We start from the raw sequence: 27,652 nt of genomic DNA, 5'->3' as shown, positions 1-27,652 counted from the left end.
GGCTGATGCCCCATTTGGTTAACAACACCCCATATACCCCTTAATTAAATGCTTGTTACCTTTTTGTTTATTTTAGCGCCGTCCAAGCCACCATTTAATGCATTAGTAACGAATTTATCGAGTTCCACTGAATTAATGATTTCCTGGGAACCTCCTCCAGTGGAAAGCTTAGGCGGTATCCTACAAGGGTATACCTTAAGATACAAAAAAAAGACGACATCAGGAACACCTTTGGAAGATGACACCTCTTTTGATGTCAAGATGCTGGGACCGTCTCTCCGTAACTGTACTTTAAGGAACATGGTGCCACATTCGGTGTACGAGATAGGAATAGCTGCAAGAACTGGTGCTGGTTCGGGTCCCTTCGCTGTAATATACGGAGGTAGGTCAAACTGATATTAAAGACCTTTATTGGACAACGTACTTGCTTGGTACTGCGGCGCAAACCTTAAACTGCAGTTCGACGTTAGCCGTTTTCCGCCTAACTTTCACCATTTACATAGCAAGGTGTCTCTGCTAATCATTGAATTACTTCTTAAACATGATTAGCACGAAGTCTGCCTTTTTGAGGACTTTTACATTTGTTAAGGTTACCCTGTTTGGTAATTAATATTTATTGACAGTGATAAACTATTGATGTAGCCAAATAAAAAGATTCAAAGTTCAAGTTTTATTAAGAAAGGGTGACAGGTAAATCACAACTGACAAAGGTGTGGTCGTCTCTAATTAACAGTTCTAGATAAGATAGCATTCATCCGAACCACTGATAAGGTGTTAGAGTTAACACCTTTTACACCAGATACTTTTATAACCTTAGTAAAGCATGGTGCTGATCTTAGAAACCAGATTGACTAGATACTTGTAGACGTCTATTACAGCTAATGAGCAACCTGCACCCAGGCTGCCAATCTTTTGGGAGTAATCGAAAAATACTACCAAATTGGAATTCCTCACAAAGCATTGTTTTTTTTTTCTGGTAGAAACCTGCCGATGTCCAAGAATTATCAATACCAACTACTGGTTCCTTGCTCCATACCTTTATAAAACAGAAGATGGAAAGCTCAACGGTATCTTTGCTCAGATCATACCTAACATGATCAAATGGGCATGCGGAGACTGTAAGAATGGTCACGGTGAAACAGTTGTTGATTTTGTGAATGATGCTGTTGGCTTACCGGCGGGTAAAAAAAGCATGATAGACGTAATTGGGAATGTCCATAATGGAGCGCAAGTCAGCTTTCCAATTAATGGGAATAAATATATGAATAGAGTGAGTACTGCTTTTGGTGATGAGTGTGTTATTGCAATAGAGTGTGGTGTTGTTAAGAAAAAGATGGACAACTTAAGGACATTTAAGTTTAAGGGGCACATCCGAGTGAGTGCCCCTTCCTACATATGCCAATGCACAGAAATCCTTGTGTAATTGTAATCTTATCTAAACTTGCATTTTCCAGGTATTTGGAGACCAGCCGTTTGTGTCTGTGGTAGAATCTCCAGGAATTGTTTTCCTCACACTACCACAACCAGCCGACTCAGCAGCACGGATTATAATCAAATCTTTTACAACCACATTTCCTTTATTACTGTTTTCCTTCACTTTAATGTTTTTGTCTGGGTTTGTTGTGTGGTTCTTGGTAAGTCGTTCTCACACTTATATGCTCGGTACCATATGCTCCTTTTTAATGACTTCCATTTAATATATAATTTAAAATATGAAAATATGATTGGATTTACTCCATGGTGGACAGAAGCCTAAAAGAGGTTTTGCAACTTGTGCAGGGAGGGAATAAAGTTTTGGCAACTTGTGCCTTTTTTACTATTTACCTCTCTCATAAATGTTATAAATGTTTTTTTAACACAATAAAAAAGAATGACAAGTTTTTTGGGGGGGTAATCAGGAAAAAATCTTTTTTAAATACTAAATAATAATTTAAAAAATTATAAATTAAAATTACATTTAAAAAATTACTATAATTCTGTTTAGATATATATTTTGATTAACAATAAATTATAATATTTCTTTTGTTTTGGGAATATATATTCAGTGATTTTTAATTTATGTACTGCAATAAATGTAATTAGCATATGGCTTAAGATGCATTTTATAATTATAAACAATTTATCTACACCTATCTATTGCATTTTTAGGATGCTAAAACTGAGGGAAGTGGTTTTCCACGATCTTTCATTAAAGGAGTTTTAGAAGGAATGTGGTGGTCATTTATTTCTATGACAACTGTTGGGTAAGTGATAATTACTTCAGAATCCTCATATTGCTCTTTCCAGAATCCTGGCTCTTTCTTGTTCTTGCAAGGCACCTGAAGCATGAAAGACAATAAAGCAATAGCAAAGGATAATGAATTTGGAGCTAAACAATATCCTTGGACAGGGATCTAGGAGCCAGGGGGGGCTATACAAAACTTCTTTTATTCAATACAGCTTCATAAGAATACAAAATAAATCTTTTTTATTTATACACGGTAGGGAAGCTAAGAGCTTGTGGGGCCGTGTATCCTCCATACACACTCCTTACTACATTTTAGAATATTCTATACACACAACTCTCAACTCACATTTTGATTTTTACGGAAAGAGAAAACTGGAGAAACCAGAGAAAACCCTCGTAGCATAGGAGAGAACAACACATCAAACAAACTCAATAAGCCTGAAGCAAGATGACGTTTTACCCCTGACTCTATGTCATAATAGTTTTTTAAATTCTTTCATATTAAAATTTTTGATTCCTTAGAGAATACAGGAACAATAGTCATAATTAAAGAACAAAAGCAGTGCAAAAAGGATTATGGTCTAGAGACAGGGGTAAAACGTCATCTCGCTTCAGGCTTATTCACATATGGCGACCTCAGGGCTCAAACCAGTGACCCATTCGATTCACAGCGGTAAAAGATGACGCGTTAGCCACGAACGCCACCCATGCTATATCTTTACTTTAGCCCCCCTCCCCCAGTAAAAATTATGCTCCTACCTTTCTGTGCAAAACAAAAAAAATAACCCAGAATACACTAAATAAAGCTTGCTACACCTAGAAAGACCCAGAATCCTTTTTACTTATTTCTTTTTTATTTCATAATAACAGCTATGGTGACAGAACTCCAAAGAGTGTTGCATCTAGGATTTTTTCCATTTTCTGGATGCTAAGTGGTTTGATTATAATTTCACTGTATGTTGGTGCTGTAACTACCACCTTAACAGTTGTCACCATGGATAAAAAACAAATGATCTATGGAACTCAGGTTAGTATTTCTTTTATTAGTGCAACAATAAAAACAATAAAATTTAAATTATATATTAAAAAAAAAAAACTTGAAAGAAATGAAAAATTAAACAGTAAAACAAACATGGCTCCAATAGTGAATAACGAGGTAAAATTTGCATTGTTTCTTCATAGATTGCAGCAATACAAAATTCATCGGAACATCGTATTGGCATACGGAGGAATGGCAAAGTAAATCAGGGTGAGTTAAGATCCGTCCATCCATCCATTTGCCTAATTTGCTCTAGTCATGATCATAGCAAGAGGGGTACTGTAGCTGGACTAGAATTCTCGTTTTCTTTTTATAACTTCATTTTTCATGAGTGATCAATTAAACCGTAATGATCATAAAAGACACTAACTACAGCCATTTTATTAAGTTCGACAGTATCATTCAGTGGAGGACATCCGCAAGGCTCTCGTTACACGTGAGGTTGAAGGGGCTATTATAGATACCTATGTTGTAGCAAACGAAAGCAAACGTTTTACTGATGTTGGTATTGAATTCACCAAATTGATAGATTTGTCCTTTGGATATGGCATAGCACTGTCTGCTATAGCCGCTTCAATCGAGAAGGATTGTCGAGCGTTTTTGAAGCTTCACGAGGGGGAAATATCAAACCTGATTGACAGGCTGACTGAAAAATTGAAGGTTTGAAAGCAAAATGTTCGTCTTGTTGTGCATTACCTTTGTTTGTCTTTTCATTAAACTTAGGGTCTGGTTGTACAAAGCGTGGAGAGAGCTATCCAATGGAAAAATTCTTATCCGGCCCAGTGGATCATGAGTTCACACTGTTATCCAATAAATGTATCCAATGGGTAGCTCCCAACAGCACCCTTTGTTCAATCGCCGGCTCAGCAATTGAGCCAGCCCCATAATTAAAGTGCCTATGACCCCTAACTCAATGTTTTCAGTATTGGTTCTACATGAAGTTAAAAGCTAAATAGTAAAATATCTTTACATGATTTGAGTGATGCATCTTGGAGATATCAAGGTTTATACTTCCAGTATGCTAATGAGTGTGATGTCCTAGTAGGCATTTGGGTTTATTTGTCATCATTTTTAGATAGATACACTGATTACAATGAGGAAACAAATTTGCAATAACCCTCCCACAAACCCCGAGTAAGATAATTATGTTTTATACAGGATATTTTACTACCCCAGTAAATTTTCATATAATTATTTAATAATGCCACCTATGACATCACACTCATTAGCATAATGGAAGTATAAACCTTGATATCTCCAAGATGCATCACTCAAATCATATAAAAATATTTTACTATTTAGCTTTTATTTTCATGTAGAATCAATGCTGAAAACATTGAGCTATGGGTCATAAGCACTTTAAGTTATGGATCTAGAGAATTTATAAATATATATATATTTGGTGAATATTTTGTTTCATGTAAACTGTCCTATTATGATTTTAGATTTAGATTTAGACTTATAGAATTTATGAATATATATATTGTTATATTTAAGGTGCATTTGTTCATATTCACATGTGAGTTTGCGCCATATAAGTATTACTTGATTTTTAATTTTTTATATCTCCACGAGACAAGATAAATACAAGTATTTATTATATAATTACCAATGAAATATCTATTTTTCTCTATTTCGAAAAGTTGATATCTTCACACGTGAAAATAACATGTTATTTTCACGTGTGAAGATAACACCATTGCGATGGCTATTCAAAAATACACGGAAAGAATTGCCTGAAAAAGCCAAAAAATACTTTCATTGATAATTATATAATAAACAGAATATTACATGGGCGCTTGGAGATACGAAATTTATCTTCTCGTGTTGAAAATCTCTCACTCGTTCGCTGCGCTCACTTGTGAGAGATCTTTTCAACACTCGAAGATAAATTTCGTATCTCCGCGCGCCCATGTAATATCCTCTCTATATATATACATATATACATATGCATACATATATAAATAAAATAAATATCGATATATTGGGTGCATCATGGGTAATTTTCAATTTTAACAATACGTTTTAATAAAGGTTCAAAAAAGCATGAATAATTAATGAGCATTTAGACCTGTAAGGTCCTTCAAATACATCACATGCATGGATCTTTATACTTCATAATAGCTCAACGTGAATATCTTTTTATAAAGATTTTGAAATCTTTATTCATGGACCAAAAGAGTACAAGAGCATGTCTCGAATAAGGACCCTAGATGCTCATTAATTGTTCATGCTTTTTTGAAGCAGTTCAATAAACTTGCAGATCAGGTTTTATCAGTTCTAAAACACTTCTGTTCATTTATTAAACTATACGTAATGTTTTTTTCTATTGACTACCTTTGTGCACTGAAATACGCATTGTTTGATCTTCGAGTTCAGACGCCAACAGAAAGCTCAGCTGTCAGGAAGACTTCGGGTTTATTTGACTCAAATTCTATTCCTTATAATAACACCATTTTGATTGTGGGATCCTTACTTTGCTTTGCCGTGGTTGTTGGACTCACATGGCAATGTATTTGTAAGAGAAAGGCAAAGAACAGTAAGTACGAAACACTGTATAGTAAAAGCAACTGTTCTATTTGGGAATAAGTGGGAATGGGGGCTGGTCGTCGTTCATCAATCGCTACTTACGAACCTGTGGCTTTTGTTTCATGCCCGTTGCATATGTTTTCTATAGGGGTATGTGCCGCTGGATAGGGTATGGTTTTCGGCCTTGCTTTCTTACAGAGGGTATACATTTTACCGGAAATTGTTTTAAACAGGATTATAATTTTGACACAATATCGTAAGTTTCATGTTTTTGCGTGTCTTAGATAGAGTACCATTTCATTAAAAAAAAACATTCGGTTCTGACCAAGTTTATCAGATCCTTGACGGCTTTGCTATCAAACTCCTATATAACACTGAGTGAAATTTCTTGTATGTCTTGAATAGGGTCTTGAATAATGTCTTGAATAGGGTTTGGATTTTTCATTCTGAAGTGCCATTAAATAGGGTCAGGGTTTTTTACCTCTGGCGGCACATCTCTATCCAAAACGGGGTGGAGCAACCCCCCCCACACACACACACTCACCCTTCTCTTTCTTCTTTTATAAAATTGTCTTGAATGAGGGGCTAACATGAAAATACAAAAGAAATGCAACAAATCACATCAAGACAAAGTGTGATTTCTTTAAGGTGCTGAGACACGGTGCAACATTGCACGCAACATTGCAAGCAACAAATTTGAATCAGGGTGACACATTGCAACAAAATCACGCAACATCTCTTGTGTCAGCCTGCTACGTTAAGATATTTGGTCAGCAGTTATAAATTTGGTGCAAGCTGATTGGCTGGAAATTTCAAAATGTTGCAGGTAATGTTGCAGCCATGTTCACATAATGAAATTTGTTGCGCGCAATGTTGCAAGAGTAGAGCGCGATTCAACTTCAGATTTGTTGCATTCAACGTTGCATGCAACAAGTCAATTTTGTGGTAGACACGCTGCAACAGTCCTGTTGCGTGCAATGTTGCACCGTGTGTCAACACAGGTAGCCCAAGCTTGGTTTCTGTGGTGTCCTGTTATAAGGAAATGTATGGAGATTCATCAAAACTTTCAATAAAATCATTGAAACGTGAAATAAAGCCTCGAAATTTTACCCGATCATTGAGAAATAGCACTTCTTTCGCTCTGCGTGGTTATTTTTTGAATTTAGCCCGTTTTAAGGATTTTTTTCCCCACCAGTAAGAAATAAGAGAAGGTTGGAAACTCGGGATCCAAAAGCGAGCCATCACGAGTCTTTGAAACCTCGTACGTCTTCGAATTTTCTTTCCAGCGCCAAATTTTAGTAATGACCCTTCTCTCACATCCCTATAGAACCGAGAAAGTCGCATTAGAGATTAGTCTTCGCGTCTTTAAGCCATGAAATTTGCCTGTATTCACATACTACCTCGCTTGTTCTGACCCGTACTTGGAGCTCACTGTACACCAGTTCAACGGATTTCTTTCGGCAACCGACCCGAGGTCACGCCGGAAGTCTTCGTATCGTAAATGCGGATTCGATTTGAATATCGTATTTCTTCGAAATTATATGGTGAGTGTATTTTTTAACGGCCTAAGATACAAAAGTATCTAACTTATAATTTCGAAAATTATGGTGAGTGTATTTTTTAACGGCCTAAGATACGAAAGTATTTATGACATATAATTTCGAAAATTATGGTGAGTGTATTTTTTAACAGCCTAAGATACAAAAGTATTTAACTTATAATTTCGAAAATTATGGTGAGTGTATTTTTTAACGGCCTAAGATACGAAAGTATTTATGACTTATAATTTCGAAAATTATGGTGAGTGTATCTTTTAACAGCCTAAGATACAAAAGTATTTAACTTATAATTTCGAAGAAATACGATATTCAAATCGAATCCGCATTTACGATACGAAGACTTCCGGCGTGACCTCGGGTCGGTTGCCGAAAGAAATCCGTTGAACTGGTGTACAGTGAGCTCCAAGTACGGGTCAGAACAAGCGAGGTAGTATGTGAATACAGGCAAATTTCATGGCTTAAAGACGCGAAGACTAATCTCTAATGCGACTTTCTCGGTTCTATAGGGATGTGAGAGAAGGGTCATTACTAAAATTTGGCGCTGGAAAGAAAATTCGAAGACGTACGAGGTTTCAAAGACTCGTGATGGCTCGCTTTTGGATCCCGAGTTTCCAACCTTCTCTTATTTCTTACTGGTGGGGAAAAAAATCCTTAAAACGGGCTAAATTCAAAAAATAACCACGCAGAGCGAAAGAAGTGCTATTTCTCAATGATCGGGTAAAATTTCGAGGCTTTATTTCACGTTTCAATGATTTTATTGAAAGTTTTGATGAATCTCCATACATTTCCTTATAACAGGACACCACAGAAACCAAGCTTGGGCTACCTGTGGTGTCAACACCTTTATTGTTTCCATGTTAGCCTCACATCCACGATACTTTTGATAAGTGTGGGGTCCATTGGGAATGAAAAGAAATGTTCTAAACAAGATCTTCCACTGACAAAGCTCCATCTATAATTTTGCAGAAATACACCCGTACGATGCAATGTACAAAAATGAAATAGCGGAAGTGAGGAAAATCGTCGATGAATTTGTCAGGAATATGAAAGCAAATACAGAATATTTGAGAAGAGCACACAGAGAAGACATAAGAAAGCTAATACGGCTCATGAAAGAAAAGAAAAAACGTCAAAGAGAAGAAACCGGCCAAGAAAGACCACAGGTAGTCCAATCATGTTAAAAGGAATTGTATGGCGATACTTAAAAAACCTTAATAAAATCGTCCAAATGTAAAATAAATTGAAGAATTTTTAGCTGCCCTTTGAAACGTAGTACCTCTTTTGCTTTGTGTACTTAGGTTTCGGATATACTCAATTTTCTTTCTTAACTTTTTTCTCCTTTACATTTTGACGAGGTTTTTAAGCATCACTATTAGCATTAATAGCATTAATATGACACCACAGGAACCTAGCTTGGGCTACTTGTGGAAAAAACCAAAGTTTACTAATTAACCCTTTGCAGCTCAGTAATCACGTACTGATTAATTCACTGAGAGCAAATGAATGAACATCTTAATTTCCATGGGTGAATTCAAGAGAATATTCTCTTGGTGAAGTTTACTGGTGAGCAAACAAAATTTCTACAACCCGTTTCAAAAGATCGTAATAACACTGAATCTGGTGACACACTGGTTACACATCGTTTCATTCAGTTCTTTACAAAGTAGCTAAAAAAGAATCACCAATTTAAAATAAATAATAAAAAATTAGCTCACCAGTACAGCCACGTGACCGTTAACTGCAAAGGGCCTATTGGATACTAGCTTCGTAAGCAACGTAATCGTATAGTCGCAATCGTAATCTTAAAGGTACAACGCAAGCAGAATCGTAAGCCTCGCTTCCTTGTTATTTTCGAATAGATTCCTGCCAGCTTCGAAATATTCAAAGCTGAGAGAGAAAGTTTTTTACGCAACGATTGATCAATGTCTTTTTTTCTTCCTTTTATCAGACTTGAAACGTTCCATTTTTCTGCTTTTAATCATGAACGTTTTGAGAGTCCTTGTCCGCATTTCAGTTCTTTTTATATAAGTGTAGGTATTTGGTTATTTTTATTTCTTTGTTATTTAAAAAATAACAAGGACAACAACAAAAAATAAGTCACTAGTATAATATTTGTTTTCAACAAGTAAAACACTTCAAAGAAAAGTATTTGACGGACACAACTTTTGCCCCAAAGCTTCAGTGCAAACAGAAGTATTAATCAGAAGCTTGGATTTTTTTAATGTGCTGACCGTTTTTGAAAAATTCCACCTTCAACAATTTACAAAAAATTCTAACAAAAGGCAACTAGCTCAAAAAAATTTTGAAGGTGGAATTTTTCAAAAAAGCTGCGTCTTTACGAGTGGTTTCGGCCGTCGTAGGAGTCAAATGGTTAATATAATGTACATAAGGACTGAACTTGTATGATCTTGAGTACAATTTAAAATAGATAGTATAGCTACGAGTGATGTTTTGAAAATTCGAGGGCTTATGCTTTTATTATCAAACTGCTTATTAATAGAGAAAAGTGTTTAGTGATAAAATTACAAAATTCTTGAAATAATCGTATCGGCTGAACCTTGTGTACAGTCATGCAGAAAGTGATTTTCCTCATTCATGGAATTGTTCATAATCCCTTTCGGCTAGAGACCAGTGATAAATCTTTTCTATACTACTGTCCTAGCTTAGCTTAGTCCAAGCTACTAAATAATTTTATCATAAAAGAAATAGTGAGTAGACTAGTAGAGGTTGAATAGATATTATTTCCAACATTTTTGTTGGGTCTATTTGACTAAGTATCAGTATACACTGACTATACTTAACATTCTTTAACGGTCTGAGGAAAGTCACTCTATTTGCAATAATGTATATATGTATATATATATACACTTCATCGCAGAAAGGTTGTAGTATACATTTATACATTTACCTAATGAGATGCAAGATATCAAATGAGATTCAGAGTGTAAAACATCCTAAAATACGACTGCTTAGCCACGACATTTCGTGGAAAATACTCTTTTAAGGACGGTGCCTACTATTGTCCACGCGCACACGTACTGCGCATCTACATTCAAGGAATTTCAAAATTTATTACTCGAATTGCACGAAACAAAACGTTTATTTTCAATAAAATTTAAACAGAAAACGATCTTAAGTAACCCAGGCTTGTTAAAGAGATAATTTGCTAAGGTTTAAGTATTATTGACAAAGAATCATAAGGTTTTTTGGGCAAGTTTCAGTGAAAAAATGACAGACTCATAGTTCTAAAAAACCAAATCCTTTCAAAAATAAAGCTTTTTACCGTTTGTTTATATTTAATCCTATAAAACTTGAATAAAAACAAACAAGAAATACATATGAAATTGAAAATTTACCATTTATTAATATCTAGGTGTGTAATTATAGTTTTGAAAATCTTTTTTTGGTCGCTAAACACCTTCATCATGAAATTCTTTTACTTTGGAGTTCTCAATCTAAAAAATCATCTTATTACGTACCAAATATTTCAGAAATTCCTTCTGCTGTTAAGTAAAAAGTCGATAACAACTTCACTTCAAACCCAATAGTCTTCCTGGAACTATAAAGCTTATAAATATCGAGTTTTTCTCTGTGTTTTTTTGCTTGCATGGCAGGAAGCAGCATGTTTAGCTTGACGTGCAAACGCGCCGAAAACAGAGTTTGTCACGCCGTTTTTTATGCTGTGTAACGCTTGTCACGCATTCGGCATCAGATTTATCCCTAATGTTCTTTAAAAATTCGTATCTCTTAAAAACGCCTGGATACCCCTATTTTTTCTTCGTTTAAATGATAGAGTAAATGCTAAATTAGCCTCGTGAAATGAAATTTATAAAAAATAATTGGTTTTGAAAAGAATATGGACACAATCTTTATGTACCTACTGATCGAAAATAGGGAGCACGAAGCTAAAAAATTATATATATTATAGCCAACTATTAAAGTAATGGTAGAATTGGGTATATTTTGGTAAAGAAACAAAGTGTCAGTCATTTAGGACGATTTAAATTAGAAATTTCTCAAAATCTTTTGAAAAACATTTTTTTTCATGGCGTTAGTAAAATCATGACGTCATCACTTTTTAACGATTTTTAAGCCTTATTATTTCTTTTAAATGCACGGTGACCCCTACTTTTCTAACCCGAATTTGACAACCCTTTGATAGGTTAAAATAATTCACATAGTCATTTAAAAAAATAATTGATTCTCAATTAGTAGGCACCGTCCTTAACTTGACTTTGTGAAATACTTATGTCTCTGATATATAACAGAAGATAAATAACACCAAATAAGTTACTTTTTTACATTCTTTATCTCATTGATACCTTGCATCTCATTGGATATATTTATAAATGTATACTACAACCTTTTTGCAATCAATTGTATATACAATTTAGCTCTTATTTCTAGCCCAATATTATATAATATGTAGTGTTCAAAAAACGAGTAGGAGTGTTTTATCAGGTATAAAAGCACGAGGCGTAGCCGAGTGCTTTTATACCTGATAAAACACGATCTACGATTTTTTTGAACTGCTTAAAACACTCATGAACAATTTATAAGATTTTGGTTCAACTGGAGCCACCATACACGTCACGAACATGGATTTTTATACTTCGATAGAGATTAGACGTCACGGGCATGCGCAACCAGATTCAATAGAAGCTCCCACACGTTGGATATTGCATGCCAAGGCAAAGACAGGCACGTTAGTCAAATATCATTAGGGTTGACTATGACCTTGATGAAGCTCTATGTCTTCATCTAAACTTGGATGTATACTTCATCCCTGATGAAGTCATCCTCATAGTATTCGAGTGGTCTTTATATAAAGATCACATGTGTCTTTATATAAAGAGACAGTTTTCCCTATTCCATACTGTATCCCTGGACCATCAAACACTCAAACAACTTTATTCTGATACATTGGAAGCTGACTGCTGGCATGCAATTAGAAAGCTGGACAGTCGGCACACATTGTTCCGATATATTGCCCCGCCAACAAAGGCATACTGCAGGCTCCGTTTATTAAATCATTTTGTTGTTGTGTACAAGACCCGTTTGAGGGATTATCTTTGGTAGAAGCTCGCCTACTGTCCGCCAGGCAAAACCCCCTTTTTAGGAGGAAACCTGGTCCCTCCCGAATGCAGTGTTAGGCGAAAAAAGACCTTGAGGGAGAAAGGTCCTAAGATGTTTACAACGATTCTTAAAAGTAATAAAAGCAAGACAAAATTAGTGTGCCGTGCTTAACCTTGCAGTCAGGCTAGAATGAAACCCTTCGCCTGCGAAAGCCCGCCTTTTGCCGTTCGTTGCGTCATTATCTCCATGGCAACCACTCTCCATATTAGGCGAACCGTGAAAACAATATTTTGCTTCTATTCTTCGAACCGAAGCAAACAGCAAGTTTTCCCTATTCCCTACTGTATCCCTGGACCATCAAACACTCAAACAACTTTATTCTGATACATTGGAAGCTGACTGCTGGCATGCAATTAGAAACTGACCAAAGAACGGGACAAAATGAAAATGAATAGGGGTAGTTATAAGCCTAAAGACTTTGAAACAAGTAACCGATTTTCAATAGAATCCTCCACATACCCATCCTTAGCGGACTCTGACTTCCATCGACCGTGTCGCTTCCAACAACGGTCTGAAACTCGGGCGTTAGCAGCTGACGTAGCTCCACCTGCCCTGAACGAATGTAACGAAAGATTTGCATCATTTCCAGCAAACTGTTTAACCAAACCGATAATGGATTCCTTAGCTCTAGTGTAACTTAACGGCTTGCTTTTATGAACAAGCATAAAACCCCTGCTAGTCTTAACTATAGGTTTAAACACATAATCTGGGTTTGAACCGAGCCCCGTGATGCCTGCCAATTGAATATATTTTTCCAAATTGTAAACTGGACAAGTGGGATTGCCTGTCCTACTAATGACTACTTCCTGACCCTTTCTATACTGATCTGTTTTACTCTGTGTGACCTGGATGGTCACGTGTGAATCACAAATTGTGACATCTCTAACTCTGAGGGAGGCTAGTTCACTAAACCTAAAGAAACCGGCGTATAGCAGTAGAGCCATAGCGATATCTCTACGAACAGTTAAGGTGTTATCTAGCTGATACTTAGAACAGCACAAACGAAGTGCGTCACAAAAAATCGGCGTTTTCTTAACTGTAGGTTTGGCGTGCTGCCTTTTAGACCCCTCGATCACATTCTTAACAAAGGGATTAACTACAGGGTTAGGTACCCCAGCCAAATCGTGTACCCACTTCAAAGCACAGTAACTGGTTTCAATACCTGATGCGGAGGCGAAATTATCTGACAAAAATCCGAAAAACAGGGCAACATCTACGGCCGAAGCTGGGAAAACTGTAAAACTTTTCCTTTTTGCAAATACTACCCAGCGATTTAACGAATAAACGTAATTACGAACAGTCCCGTCTGCTTTAGCGCAAATAGCAGACTTCTTAAGAATGTCATGCAATCGGACCAAACTTGGGTCGTCTCTTACTCGATCTTGTAGTTCCTTCCACTCCCCAAAATTAAAGATGTTCATACCTGTGGAATAAAATAAAGAAATAAAAACTTCTTTAAACCTAAACTGAACCTTAGTCAGATTCGCTTGCGCCTGTTTGAGGATGATAACGATCCTGACTTACAACAACCTGTGGGTTATAAACGCGCCTAGCCTAGTGTAGCCCATCATGTTATTTCATATTATTGTAAGTGTATGTAAAAAAGCCACCTGTGAGTTGACAGCATACACTTTATAATGTACAAAACTGTTGTACAAACTTCTGAGTTAAACAGGATGCATTTTAGACAAGGAAACCACCTGTGGGCTAAAAATACTACTGTAGTAAGCCACCTGCGGGCTAAAAATACTCCTGAAATAAGCCACCTGTGGGCTAGAACTACTCCTGTAGTAAGCCATGACGGCGTCATTAGCCTGCGCAAATAAGTGCTAACCAGTCAGAACGCAGTTGTCGCATATACCATTAAAAGACATGCAAAAGCCTCTGTCATTCGTTCTCGTTATCGGGCGACTGTAATCTATAAATACAGCTATGAGCCTGAAGCTCAGTTTCGTACCCTTAAACAATGTGTTGAAACAACGCCCGGGAACAGTTGCTGGGACATGATAGTCCGGGATTCCCACCCAGTCTGTGATATGCTTTGACAAATGAGTGCCATCTGGGCATAGGCATGGCCAAAAAACCGCTCCCTTCCAAAGGGGGACAATCATAGCTCCCTTAAGTAGTATAGGGAATGGGGGTTCCAGCGCAATCTCAACACGGGCAAGACCCGCGTCAAAAATCCACCTACGGAAACAACCCACTCCAAGTGTGGTTGGGGGCAACAGCGCAAATATGTTAGTCTATATATGGAGTGCGAAGAATGTAAGAGAACTTTTAAGAAAGAAGCGGATTTGAAAAAGCATTTGAAAATGAAGACGAAGTGTATGAGCAGTTATGATTGTGGATGTGGTAAGAAGTTTGAGACTAAGGTTAAATTGTTTTGGCATTGTCAGGACTGTGAGTACGACTACGACGACCTAAAAAGTGCTTGGTATTAGGTATAAAATATTTCCTATTATATAGATGGAATCCCAAAGCAACTTCAGCACGGTGTCAATACCCGGTAACGGTGAGATTGACGTTAGACAGTTTTGGCGTCAGTCAGAAAGGAAGGTTAAAAGGACTCTCCGAAAAGGTATAGAAGAATTAGGAGCCCTGAAAGCGAGCATAATGGTAGAAGTAAGTTTGTCAAAAGACGAGGTAATGACGACAGCAATGTTGCGATCAAAGTCGTTAGTGATATTAGAATCCACGAATCTGGATAGGTCACTCAGTGAAGCCTTAGAAGCAATAATGGAGTCGCTGTCTAACTACACGAAAGAAGGATCGGGTTGGACAGTAGAGGAGGTTGAAGGAATAGAGATAAGTATAGCCAGGTACGTACCCATACGAGGGGGGAGTTACGTACCGCTACCAACGTGGGTAGAAAGGAAGAAGGCTATTGTAAACGTGAAGAATGAAGACAATCGATGCTTTATGTGGGCAATCAGGTCTGCACTGTATCCAGCAGAGAAGGATCCCTGTAGGACAAGTAAGTATCCCACAGATGATTTAGAGTGGGATGGTGTGGAATTTCCCATGCAGTTGATAGACATCCCCATATTTGAGGAAATAAACGATCTAGCAATTAACGTTTACGGAGTCAGAGAGCAGACGATAGTACCGTTAGTTCTGTCAAAAAGTAAAGGAGAGCGCGTACATTTATTCTACCACGGCGGACACTACTCATGGGTTAAACACATTAGCAGACTATTCTACAGACATACTAAGCACAAAGGCAAAAAGTACTTCTGTGACTGCTGCTTGCTGTCATTTACATCCTTAAATGCCCTAAAGAAACACGATGAGATCTGCCGCGGAGTCGAAGAAGTGGCGCAACGGATCCAGATGCCCACCAACAAAGAGCTTTCATACGCAGACCATCAAAAGCAGATGCAAGTGCCTTACGTGATATATGCAGACTTCGAAGCGTTGATAACTAAGGAAGAGCAGAAACGTGGCGCCACGAATAAGGTAGGATTACACGAGATCTGCTCCTTTGGTTACATAGTAGTCAGATCAGACGGTAAAGCAAACCCTCCTGTGATTTACCGAGGTAAGAACGCAGCTAATGAGTTTCTAGAAGCATTGCGAGAAGAGGAGGGAGAGATTAGAGAACAATTAAGATGTCCAAAGAAGATGGAATTTACCAAAGAGAACCAGGAGGCTTTTAACAAGGCAAAAAAATGCTACATTTGCCAACATACGCTTCTTCAGTTTGGAAGACGAGCCAAGAAAGCGTGGGATGAAGATGGAAAGTATCTAGGAGAAGCTCATTTTAAATGCGGGAAGTATGCTAAGAAAGGTGAGAAGCCGGGAAAGCCCTCCACGCACTGCATTCACTGTCACAAAGCATTTGTTGAGGATTTCTATGTGGATAAGGTTAGGGATCACTGCCACATCACGGGTAAATACAGAGGAGCGGCTCATTGGAAATGCAATATAAACTTCAAAGTAAATCCAGACATGGAGATTCCGGTGTTCTTTCACAACCTCCGCGGTTACGACTCCCATTTGCTACTACAAGGAACAGACGGCTCCGACGTCAAATGCATACCCAACAACAAAGAGCGCTACATGTCCGTAACTGTGGGTAAGCTAAAGTTCTTAGATTCGCAGCAGTTTATGGCGGACTCCTTAGCAAACCTCGTAAAGTATAACACCAACTTTCCCATTTCCAGTCAATACGGCGCGGAAAGGAAAGGAGTCTACCCATACGAATACATGGACTCCTGGGATCGATTCAAAGAACCCCTACCACCCAAAGATCGCTTCTACAGCACCCTAAACGAGTCTGGTATAAAGGATGAGGAGTACCAGCATGCGTTAGACGTGTGGGAAAAGTACTCCTGTGAGAACATGGGTGACTACCACGACATCTACCTAAGGTCTGACGTAGTGCTGCTCGCAGATGTTTTCCAAAGCTTCAGAAAGATGGCTATGGAATATTACGGATTGGATCCCGCTAATTTCTACACGGCTCCTGGGCTCAGCTGGAGTGCTTTGTTAAAGAAGACAAATGCGCAGTTGGATCTCCTAACGGAGTACGACATGTATCGGTTTATGGAAGACGGTATTCGTGGCGGCGTATGCGGACCCAGCCGACGTTACGCCCGCGCAAACAACCCCTTAGTAGAGCACGACCCAGAGAAACCAACCACATACATTTACTACCTGGATGCGAATAACCTTTATGGTTGGGCAATGTCACAGTACCTACCTGTGAGAGACTTCGAATGGGATCCAGTGAAGCCGATAGACTTCTACATGCAGGTAGGAAAGGAGGAAGACAAGGGTTACGTCTTAGAAGTGGATCTGGAGTACCCAGAGCGCCTGCACGACGAACACAATGAGTTCCCCTTAGCACCAGAAGCGATAGAGATACCATTTAAGCAGCTAAGTCCGCTGCAAAAGCAAATGTGCCCTGGTTACAAACCGTACAGGAAACTAACTATGAACCTGATGGATAAGAAGAAGTATGTGGTACATTACCGCAACCTGCAGTTCTACGTGCGACACGGAATGCGCGTAGAGAAGATCCACAGAGTCCTAAAATCCACGCAGGAACCCTGGATGCGCCCCTACATTGACTTTAACACGCAAAAGCGTACCGCAGCGAAAAATGACTTCGAGAAAAATCTCTTCAAACTGATGAACAACAGCGTGTTCGGAAAGACAATGGAGAACATCCGCAAGCGCGTAAGCGTAAAAATAGTCAGCACCAAAGAGGAAGCAGAAGCATACGTGTCACAGCCAGGCTTCGTTAGATACGTAGAAATGCTGAACTTCTACGTGATTCACATGAAAAAGGCAAACCTCTTACTAAACAAGCCCGTTTACACAGGCTTTACGGTGCTGGATCTATCGAAGCTGCTTATGTACGAGTTCTACTACGATAAGCTTAAGCCAAAGTACGGAGACCGCTGTCGCCTCCTGTACACAGACACCGACTCCCTAATTCTAGAAGTGCAAACGGAAGACGTTTACAAAGACTGCCTCCCCGACATAGACGAGTACGACACCAGCGGTTACCCGAAGGAGCACTTCCTTTACTCTGCGAAGAATAAGAAGGTAATTGGGAAGATGAAAGACGAAATGTTAGGAAAACCCATCGTGGAATACGTGGGTCTGAAACCAAAGATGTACAGCGTGCTAAAGTTAGACGGCGTAGAAAAGAAAGCTAAAGGCGTAAAAAAGTATGTGGTTAAGAAGGACATTACGCACGAGTCCTACCTCAACGTATTACGAACACGCAAGGAACAGCGGCATAAGATGAACAGCCTGCGCAGCTATGGTCATCAGATACATAACGTCACGCAGGAGAAGGTGTCACTGTCTGCATTTGACGGTAAGCGATGGATGTGTGATGACGGAGTGCATACGATAGCATTCGGACATCACACGATAAGCAGTTCTTCTTTGACGAACCCACGCGTGGGACTATCATGAAGATAATACAAGATGGGCTGACCCTTCTTAGCTATCGCACTTCGGATCTGGTAAGTTTCCAAAGACCAATTAGGATCCGTAGCTCTTTTGGATCCTCCTTCTAATTCACCCGGCTCATAGAGATATCGAACCGTGACATTACCTAATTTCTTTTCATGGGGGAAGACCGCCCTCGAACTTCTGATGAAGGACTTGTGTTCCACGTGTTTCTTTTTTATGGCATCCCTGGGTTTCATTCCCGTAGCCCTGGCCGCCTCGTTGTTCGAAGCTGCGACGACCTGGGGGAGCCTCTGAGCCCATTCCCTATTGCGTTTGGAGGGATCTTCCAGCTCTTTCCAATACTGGTATCCAAAGAGACGCTCGGCCAGGGTCTTATTGAATCTTTCGACAATGCTCTGACCCCTGTGGTACTCTGCTTTAGCTCTTCTAATCTTAGTGTCGTGGTCTTTCAGGGTCTTGGTAACCACGCCCATAAACTCCGTCCCCGCATCCACTTGCAGCAGCTTAGGCCATTTCAAGACGCGCTTATAAACCCTACCTAGGGCTTCTGCGACTTCCCCAGAATCCTTGCTGGTTATAGGTTCGGCGTCCTTGTATCTGCTTGCGATATCGACTACGGTCAAAGCGTACCTATAGGTCTTCTTTCTCACCTTATCGTGCGGCAAGAAAAGCAAATCCGCCTGATGAACTTCATTGGGGGTATTTACGGTGAAGCTGGGCCTGGGAATGTACTTAGGCACGGGAAGATAAACCTGCCAGAGGGTTTGTTTTTTCAACCAGTTCTTAGCCGTTTCGTCTGATACCCTGGCCGCGGTCGCGAGTTTCTTGATAGCTGACGCTCCTCTCCAATAGCCTTCCGGCCCATAGTAAATCCTTTTAAGTTTGTCCTCTACGCGGCCCATTATATGAATTCCAAAACAAGATTGATCTTACGTCCGTTAAAATCCACCGTCTTTCCGTCCACTTTAATGGTGATGTTTATGCTTTCTACCAAATTAGACAAGTCATAGCTCAAAGAAATGGGAGTGTATTCTACTGGGTCAAATGGATTACCTTGGGGCAGAAACTTGGACATAAGAGAAGACTTTTCTCCATTGTTGTAACTATGGACCAAGTCGCAATAGACTTCATAAGAGGATGCGACTTTCCATTTCACATCATATGTACTGCCGCTATTTATCGTGGTACTAGTAAGGCCCAGGAGTTCTACCAATGAACTGTCCTTTAGATTGGCGCTCCCATTATTTTTCTTGAATGTCATTTCATGGGGCAATCCTGTGGTAAGAGTATATCCATGCTTTGCTAGCTCCTTAGCCAGTGTTATGGGGGTGTAATGGGAATCTGGTATTTTTGGTTTGGTGCCGGAAGTTCCGATGACAAAGCCATTAATTAAATTATACCAAGAATTGTACAAAGAGCAACTAACCAACCGAACCCTTTCCGCGCGGATGGGAGGATTCAGATAAGTAGTAAAGTCATTCTTGTCGCTTTCCAAAAAGACGATCATTATATTAGATACGCCAAAGCCACGCCTCCGGCCAGCCCTGCGACTCCTACAAAGACCAATTCATTGTCTTTTTGTTTCTTAGAAGGCTGGTAGTAATTCTTGAACTGAGGCTTTTTCATTCTAAAGTCGGGGTGTGCTTGCGCATAAAGTTTGAAGGCGTAGTCTGTGTTTTCGAAGTTCTTGTCTGCCTGCATTTTGTCTTGGTAGTTCTTATCCAACCAATCCCTGTAAGCTTGTCTTTTTTCATTCCAAGCTGCAACGTCCCTTTGATATTTCTCCAGCGCTAAGTCGTGTCTCTTTCTTTCGGCGGCACCGCTTTTGTCGCCTCTAACTAATCTATCCAAATATTGACCACCATAATTAGCCCCTGTAAATGCTAAAGCTGCAATGACTCCACCTGCGACTAAGCTAACCATTATACATTAGGTAGGTACTTTTCCTTCCGTAGGTAATCCTTTACCATGATAGCCCCGCCTACGGCAGCGGTCATCTTAGCAAAGTTAGCGAAGCTCTTGCTTGGGTCTTCAGTAAAGTCTTCTTTGAGCACTTTCTTACCTACCCAACCAATACCCGCAACGATGGAAGTAATGATAGCTGCCTCTTCAACAGTTTTCAACAACGCGGTCGACATTATATTACAAAGCGAGAAGGAAAATCTAGGTCGCCACGGTACGTGGTGATAAATCTACTCCATTTCAGGGATCTTACTTTTTCTAACCTCCACAGGTGCGTGATACGTTGGTGGTTCTACCTTTTTCGTTGCCCGCCATTGTAAGTAAAGGCTGCCTGCTGCTATAGCGACTCCTAACGCGCCAATGACGTACCCAGGATTAATGAAGGATTCCTCTTCCTCCACCTTTTCTTCTTTCTTTGCTTTGTTCTTCCTGTTCATCTCCGCGAGCTTCTTACCGGCAGCAACTCTGCCTGGAGATTTAGCCTTGGTGATTCGTTGCTCCTCTACTTGAGGGGTTTCCTCCGCCTTCGATTCAGCTTCACTCATTTATATCTAAGGACTTGAAGGAATTGATAAGTACTTAACTAGGTACTTGAGGCGACCTGGGTAATTCCCGCGAATGACTTGACTAAGTACTTGATAAGTCACTTGCAGGTACTTGACTAGGTACCTCAGCAAGTGCCGCCTGGAAGACCTTTTCGACTTCTCTGTCCTTCTTGAAGTCCTTCCAAGATGTTCCGAAGGAACCTAGTACCTCCTTCAAGTCGACATGCTGAGCTACGTGCAAAGCCGCAGAGGCGACTGCCATTAACTTACCGCACTTCAAAGACAACCACCCACAGGTTATCTTAAGTTCTTGGGATATGACATAGTCATCTCTTATGTCCTTCTGTAGTTGCTCCACGTCGTCTATGGGCAGTGCAAGTCCAAGCAATTTAGTGGCAAGTCGGATAGCGGAGTCTGCTACGGCGTCCGTGGTCTTACTTGCGAGGGCAGCCTCGTACCTCTTATGGAACTTCTTAACCTCCTCTTCTGACAGCTTATTAACCTGCTCATGGGTAAGTTCCTTACCTATCATTTCTTTACACTTCCCAGAAGACACAAGAATGTTAAGTTGTTCCTTGAGGTTACTTTCATCTAACTGTGTGGGGACTTCATCTATGAGCTGCTCAATGTCCATATATGTTAACGTCATACGGAAACCTCAAAGAGAAGATCATCTTGGAATGTTGGTGCGTTTTTAAATGCCGCATGTATTCGTGCAGCTGTTCCTTGCTTATCTCACCGCCGTAGTCGCTTAAAATGGTTTCCAGGTCAGACTTGCTCGGAGTATAAAATACTACGAGAGAGCCTATGTTTTCCCTAAAGGGCTTAGAGACGCTGGTAAGCTGCTGGGAAAGCAACCAAACGCTAATATTGTCATGTCTGCCGCTAAAGGCGAGCTTCACTAATTCGGAGGTGCGCCTTTTTACGTCGTCCCCACAGGCAATGTCATCCAATATGAGTAAAGTCTGCGTATCTTTAGGGAATTGCTTGTGCCAGAACTTCAAATGGCTGGATAACTCGTTAGGATCTAAGATATCTACGAAGAAGTCGTCATCTTTCACTCCTATGCCTTCCCAGGTGCGGTTATTCACGTAGGTGGGACAAAGCAGCACTATGTAGTCAAAGCGGTATCTAAAGGATCCTAATAGCTGCTCCACGATGAACTGGGTCTTTCCGCAGCCGGTGGGTCCTACTATCAGAGCGTTACAAGGCATGTGATCTGGGTTCATATATAGATGGAACCAGTGGAAGCAGTAAGAAGGATTACCGCCGACGCAAAGGATAAAAGAGACACCATAGAAATGCAAAGGGAAGAGATAGACCGGTTAAAAGAGCGCGTACAGGAATTGTACGATGAAATGTGTGGTCTGAAGCGTGCAGAACGGTTTGGCGCGCTTTTGACAATGGCGGGCTGGGCTAAGGAGTCCATTAAGGACTTCATTCGATATCCCCCATAGATATATGGACTGCATTACGTGCGAACTACCTGCTGACTGCATCATCGTTACCCCTCCGACGCCTCGTAAGAAACACAGCTGCTGTCACTGTAATAAGGTATTCTCTGAAGAAGACTTCGTTGGACATTGGTGTCCCGCGGATACTAAAGCACAAAGGACTTTAGACGACGTTCGAGAAGAGTAAGAGGTCGCAAAGAAGATCTTACTAAGCCCCAGCAAGAGGAATTAGCATAGGTCTTTCTTTTTTTTATCGTTATTTTGTTAAATGCTGCAAAGAGGTCTCAAGTAAGGGTCTATCTTTTATTGTTATTTTGTTAAATCATCACGATCGAAGAATGGTTAACATGATTATCTTTTTGCTGGTTTCAACAATGAGAAAGAATGATACCTCATCTTTTAATGGGGGCTTAACAAAATAACAATAAAAGATAGATTCTTACTTGAGACCTCTTTGCAGCATTTAACAAAATAACAATAAAAAATAAGGTGTATATAATGGAGTGCATGCGATGTAATAAATCTTTCAGCAGTAAGCAGCGACTGCAATACCATCTTTCCAAGAAAGTCTGTCAGAAGACCGTAAGTACCCTTTGCGGTGACTGCGGTAAGGAACTGTCCACTGTACAGGCCCTACGATATCACCGCGAGAACAGAGTCTGCCTCAAAGACCGTTGTCTCCGTTGCGATGAACCTCACTTCGAGGAGAACTGGCATAAATACCGCTGTCGTCGTTACCACCTCGAAGATGTCGTCTGTGAAACCCACGGAGACTTAGCCGAACGTTGTTGTCCCCACGAAACCTCCCGGGTGCTCACGCGACGTAAGAAGGAAATAGACCAGACCTTCGTATGCTTTGACGACGTTGAGGGCGTGAGATGGGAATACAGGGAACACTGGGACGGCATTTGCAACCGATGTGGCTGTATACGTAGCGGTCAACATATTTGGTGTTGCCTGTACGACGGACCCAAGCCCTTAGACCATTACCTTGCTGTAAGAAAAGCATGGAAAAATGAATAATATATGATGTTACCTTACATCGCAGCGTTCGCAGGAGGAGCCTTAATTTACCATACTAATTACATGACAGAAAAAATGAGGTCCGACATAGCAGACCAATACTTAACCGCCCATGAGGATGACTAATCACATAATGGATTAGCGTCGGTGCGGCGTTCGATGTCAAACTTCCATCGACCATTCACTTTACCATAACTTCTTACGTGTGTGTATTCCTCACCTTGAAGGACATACCGCACGCAGTCAGGTGCCCATAAAGTGCACTCTTCATTGTCATGCATCAAGATTAACCTCAATCGGTTGATATCTTCAAACATGACATAATTTTTTATTTTGTAAGTTTGACCAACGGTCAGATTACGCCAGTGTGTCTGTTCAACTATCATTATATCTATGAAATATTCTTTGGTGAGTCCTTAACGCCTCCTGCGTCTTAAAAGCCTTAACACACCAAGGACAAGGTACACGAATGCCTTCCGCGTAATGGTCGATCTCCCTACATATAAGGTCGTAATCGTTGCACACCATGGTTAGGTAACCATTTGCCTCGTATTGTGTGAGTAACGCCTCTTGTTTTGAGGATAATACGCCGTTACCCTTAGGCGTCTTCAACTCCAGGCATAACCCATTATGTTTTTTATGTGCATTAAGGACTAAGATGTCGGGTTGCCCCGCCTGATACCCTTTCTGCCAACATACTATCCTTTTGCTAGCTGAGTCCTGTAGTTCTCCAAGACCTGGTGCGAGCAGTAGGATAGGGTGGAATCGACGTATGTAGTTTACGACCTTCTTATGCAGGTCAAATTCATTTTCTATTTTGAATACCAACTTGTTAGGACTGTCAAAGCGTTTGTCCATTGCATATTTACCTGTTTTCCTGAGGGTAGGGAGAACTTCCTCTAAGACCCAATCCTGGAATGTCTCTGCCGTTGGCATCTTAGAGCTAAATATCAACTGATACAACCCAGATTCAGTTACGTACAGGGAATTAGGCTGTGAATGAGAGGGGAGGCGATTCACCTCCACTCTAAGTTCGCTAAGCTTTACCTTGTATTTATCGCAAACATGCGCCTTAATTGCATCTTTTGGACGCTCGTAACCCAACGCAGCCGCCACTTCCTTTGCTTTGAAATAAAGTTTATCGCCTTGCACTATGCATTGCAGTTTAGTTTCATTGTTTTCAAATACGCGAAGCATTATATACGTAAGGGATATTTCATTCTTTTTTTTTTTTGGATGAGGGAGCGCAGCGCATCAATACGCAACGCTCTTTAGCTGATTCATTTCTACGCTCAGTTGCGCGTCTGAGACTACGAAGATATACGCGTTGATCTTAGTAGTGTCGCTGGCATGTTTGGTGCGCTTGATCTCCAACGTAATGCCGTCCTGAGTATTTACCAGCCGCAATCCCTGACCATGTAGGTCTTCGTCGTTTGTCGTGCGCATGTCGATCCACAGCGCGTACTTATCCTTAAAGAATTCCTTTGGACTAATTTGATCGCCAAACTTACGCGCGACTTCCCGGTACATGTCCTCAGGCTTTATCCCTTGTGAGTAAACCTTATTAGGTACTCCGTTAATGCTAACGCCTACGTTAGTGATGTTAGGATTAAAGAATGCCTCAGAGTCACGCAATCCTGCCGTGTATGTCTTTGCAAACAGCAACATTATCCCTGTAAGGCTGCGTCTGGGTAGGTTAATGCTTTGGTTGATGACCTCTTCGACGTTGTTCGTGAAGCTAAAGGTCTTGTACATCACGACGTGATCGTAAAGGAAAGCCTTCCCAGCGCTGTATTCCATGCCAGCGCTACGAGCCAGCTCTTCGCTGTGTACCGTCTCGTACTGCAGCTCCAAGTTCTTGATGAAATAAGGATCCACAGCTGATGAACTTACATCTTTTCCTTGCAGGACGTTCGTAGTATCTGCTAGGGTCACTTCGAACTGCAGTTCGCTTAGCTGCCTTGGGTAGTATGCACCGTGGTTCGTGATAATTTCGAAATCTAATGGAACGACATATTTAGTACCATAAGCAGTCTTTATTTCGTCTTCTCCTGAGGCGCCAGAGGTTGCGCTTCTTACTTTGCGTATGGCTGCGCTTGCTATTCCCTGCTCTATCCTTTGCGCGCGGTCAAATGCAGTCAACCATAAGTCTTTGTACGTGGTATACAAATCATACCTGTTTAAGTCCAGCAAGGATTCCCCGGCGAACTTTACGCGTATTTTGGAAACAAGGTTTCTACCTGCATTATTGACGACGTAACGCGCGTCTGCGGTATCTGGCTGTATTGCTAGGTTAAACCTTAGCGCCAGGGTGCCAGGAACCAACACTAGGTTATCCGTTAGGCGGGGTACGCCTACGTACAGCGTTTCCCCTGGCTTAGCGCTAGAAGGCGTGAATGTAACCCGGTGAAAGGTGCGTTCTGCTTTCAGTCCGCCAACCTGCTTAGGTAATACGTTGGGGTTTAACTTTGAGCTTATCATATATAATGGAAGTAGAAGGTGATTTTGATCCCCTTACCGAAGAAGGTCAAGTCGACATTAACGACGAAGAATACGACGCATGGACTAAAGGCGCGGAAAACCGACCCCCTAATCTACGACATGGCTCTAGAAAACAAGTATGGTAATAGATGGAAAAGCTTCAAGGCCGCCTTGAATCGCATGTGGCACGAAAAGAACCCGGGTAAGTCCGCCCCCGAGTACATAGAACTTCGAAACATGGGTGAGCAGGGAGCAACCGCGCGGGAAACCGTAGAGTGGGCAACGCAAGAGCTAACGCAGCGCTATTCCCACTTCGAGGCCGACGACGTAAGGCTCACAGAACGCGGAAACAAAGCCCTCATAAGCGTCCAAGACTTGAGATTTCCTGACAAAGACCGCTGGACGAAACCGCAACCCCTTTTCGACGACAATGGTGAAGTTAGGGGTGACGTGGCAAGATTAAAAGGCTTTCAACTAGCTACCCGAAGCGCGTTAGAAAGGTTTGGCAGCCTTGAATGAAAAGGTTGCGTTAGAAAACGCGTCGAGGAACTGCAAGAAACGTTGGAAGAAAGGGAGGCAGATTACATGAGGCAAAACCGACTACTTCTCGATGCTCAAAAGAGAGAAGTTGATGACAAAACCCAAAGAATAATAGAAATTAGAGGACAAAGAGACAATGCCCTACGCGATAGAGACCAAGCCCAAAGGGCTTTCGGCCTCACCTTACAGGAGTTAGACCTGACAAAAGAGGAAGCTAAAAACTTGCATATCACCATATCCGGCTCTTTGGAGGAACGGCGGCAGTTGGTTGCCGAAATCAACGCTAAAGAGGGGCAAATCCGGCAAAGAGATCAGGCTATCGAAGACCTGGAGGGGCAAATAGAGCGGCAGCAAGAAGTAATCGAGGACCAAACTCGTACCGAGGAAGAAAGGGAAGCAGCTCAAAAGGAAGTGGAGGCCCTTGAAATACGCCTTGCGGAATTACAAGCGCAAAAGGAAAAACCTGGAAAAGAGCTGGGGCTTACCACCAAGGAAAAGGTAAAAAGAAGCCCTTTTGAAGTATGGCGTTCCGCTGGCGTTTGCGGTCGCTATTAGCACCGTAGTAGGAGTTATCCTATCCGCGCTTAAGGCTACAGGCGCGGGCGTAAAGAAATTAGGCAATGGACTAACGGACTTGGGAAAAAGATGGCAGCCGGTCTTCCTGGGCTGCTGGGTTCGGTTGTTTCCTTGGCACTTAGGGCCGGCGGCGAACTGTTGAAGTTCGTGGGCAACAACATTTGGATCTTGGTCGTCGCTATTGAGTGGTACTCCTGAAGAAGATGAGGGGTTGATCTTATCCTTGTGTATTACTGGTGGCTTATCGTCGTCAGGCATCCGAGGCGTCCTCGACTGGGGATAAGTAAAGACAGTATTCGCGCCGCCTTGATAATGTGGAACTAGCGGCAGCACGCTCATGGTGCTAATGGGCTTATGATTCCAGACCGCGTTGGTGTTACCGGCATGGTTTATCATTATGTTACCATCGTTGGGGAGAATTTGCAGCTTGACATATTGACAATTGACTATCATATGAAAAGTAACCGGTGTTAAGTCTTCTCCACTCACTGCAGGAGGCTCCAACGAGAAATGAGCTGGGTTCCTATTATTATTCTTTATCCTGTAAGGCAGCAATGGGTGGTTATTCTCGTCAACGAGTCTAAACCCCGCGTTTGCACCTAATTTTCGGGATAATGCTAATTGGTAACATTATTAATCATAAAACCCCT

The 27,652-nt window shown here is 40.9% G+C and overlaps 1 protein-coding gene across 1 annotated transcript in view; it reads left to right on the top strand.

The window, feature by feature from the left end:
- Positions 1 to 9,964, top strand: part of LOC148911392 (uncharacterized) — a 30,442-nt gene extending 20,478 nt beyond the window's left edge. The window contains exons 12-20 of the mRNA XM_089029590.1: positions 77 to 382; positions 981 to 1,270; positions 1,455 to 1,634; positions 2,149 to 2,243; positions 3,098 to 3,254; positions 3,410 to 3,476; positions 3,655 to 3,926; positions 5,646 to 5,805; positions 8,321 to 9,964. Of these exons, the coding sequence (XP_088885716.1) occupies positions 77 to 382; positions 981 to 1,270; positions 1,455 to 1,634; positions 2,149 to 2,243; positions 3,098 to 3,254; positions 3,410 to 3,476; positions 3,655 to 3,926; positions 5,646 to 5,805; positions 8,321 to 8,535 (1,742 nt within the window). The 3' untranslated portion in view covers positions 8,536 to 9,964. The remainder of the gene's footprint in view (positions 1 to 76; positions 383 to 980; positions 1,271 to 1,454; positions 1,635 to 2,148; positions 2,244 to 3,097; positions 3,255 to 3,409; positions 3,477 to 3,654; positions 3,927 to 5,645; positions 5,806 to 8,320) is intronic.
- Positions 9,965 to 27,652: the final 17,688 nt, after the last annotated feature.

This window comes from Actinia tenebrosa, unplaced genomic scaffold, assembly GCF_029948245.1.
Source record: "Actinia tenebrosa isolate PJP-AT-01 unplaced genomic scaffold, QUT_ActTen_1.0 PGA_scaffold14__42_contigs__length_11649687, whole genome shotgun sequence".
Lineage (NCBI taxonomy): Eukaryota > Metazoa > Cnidaria > Anthozoa > Actiniaria > Actiniidae > Actinia > Actinia tenebrosa.
Note: the sequence above shows the minus strand (reverse complement) of the source record. Positions and strands in the feature narration are given on the sequence as shown.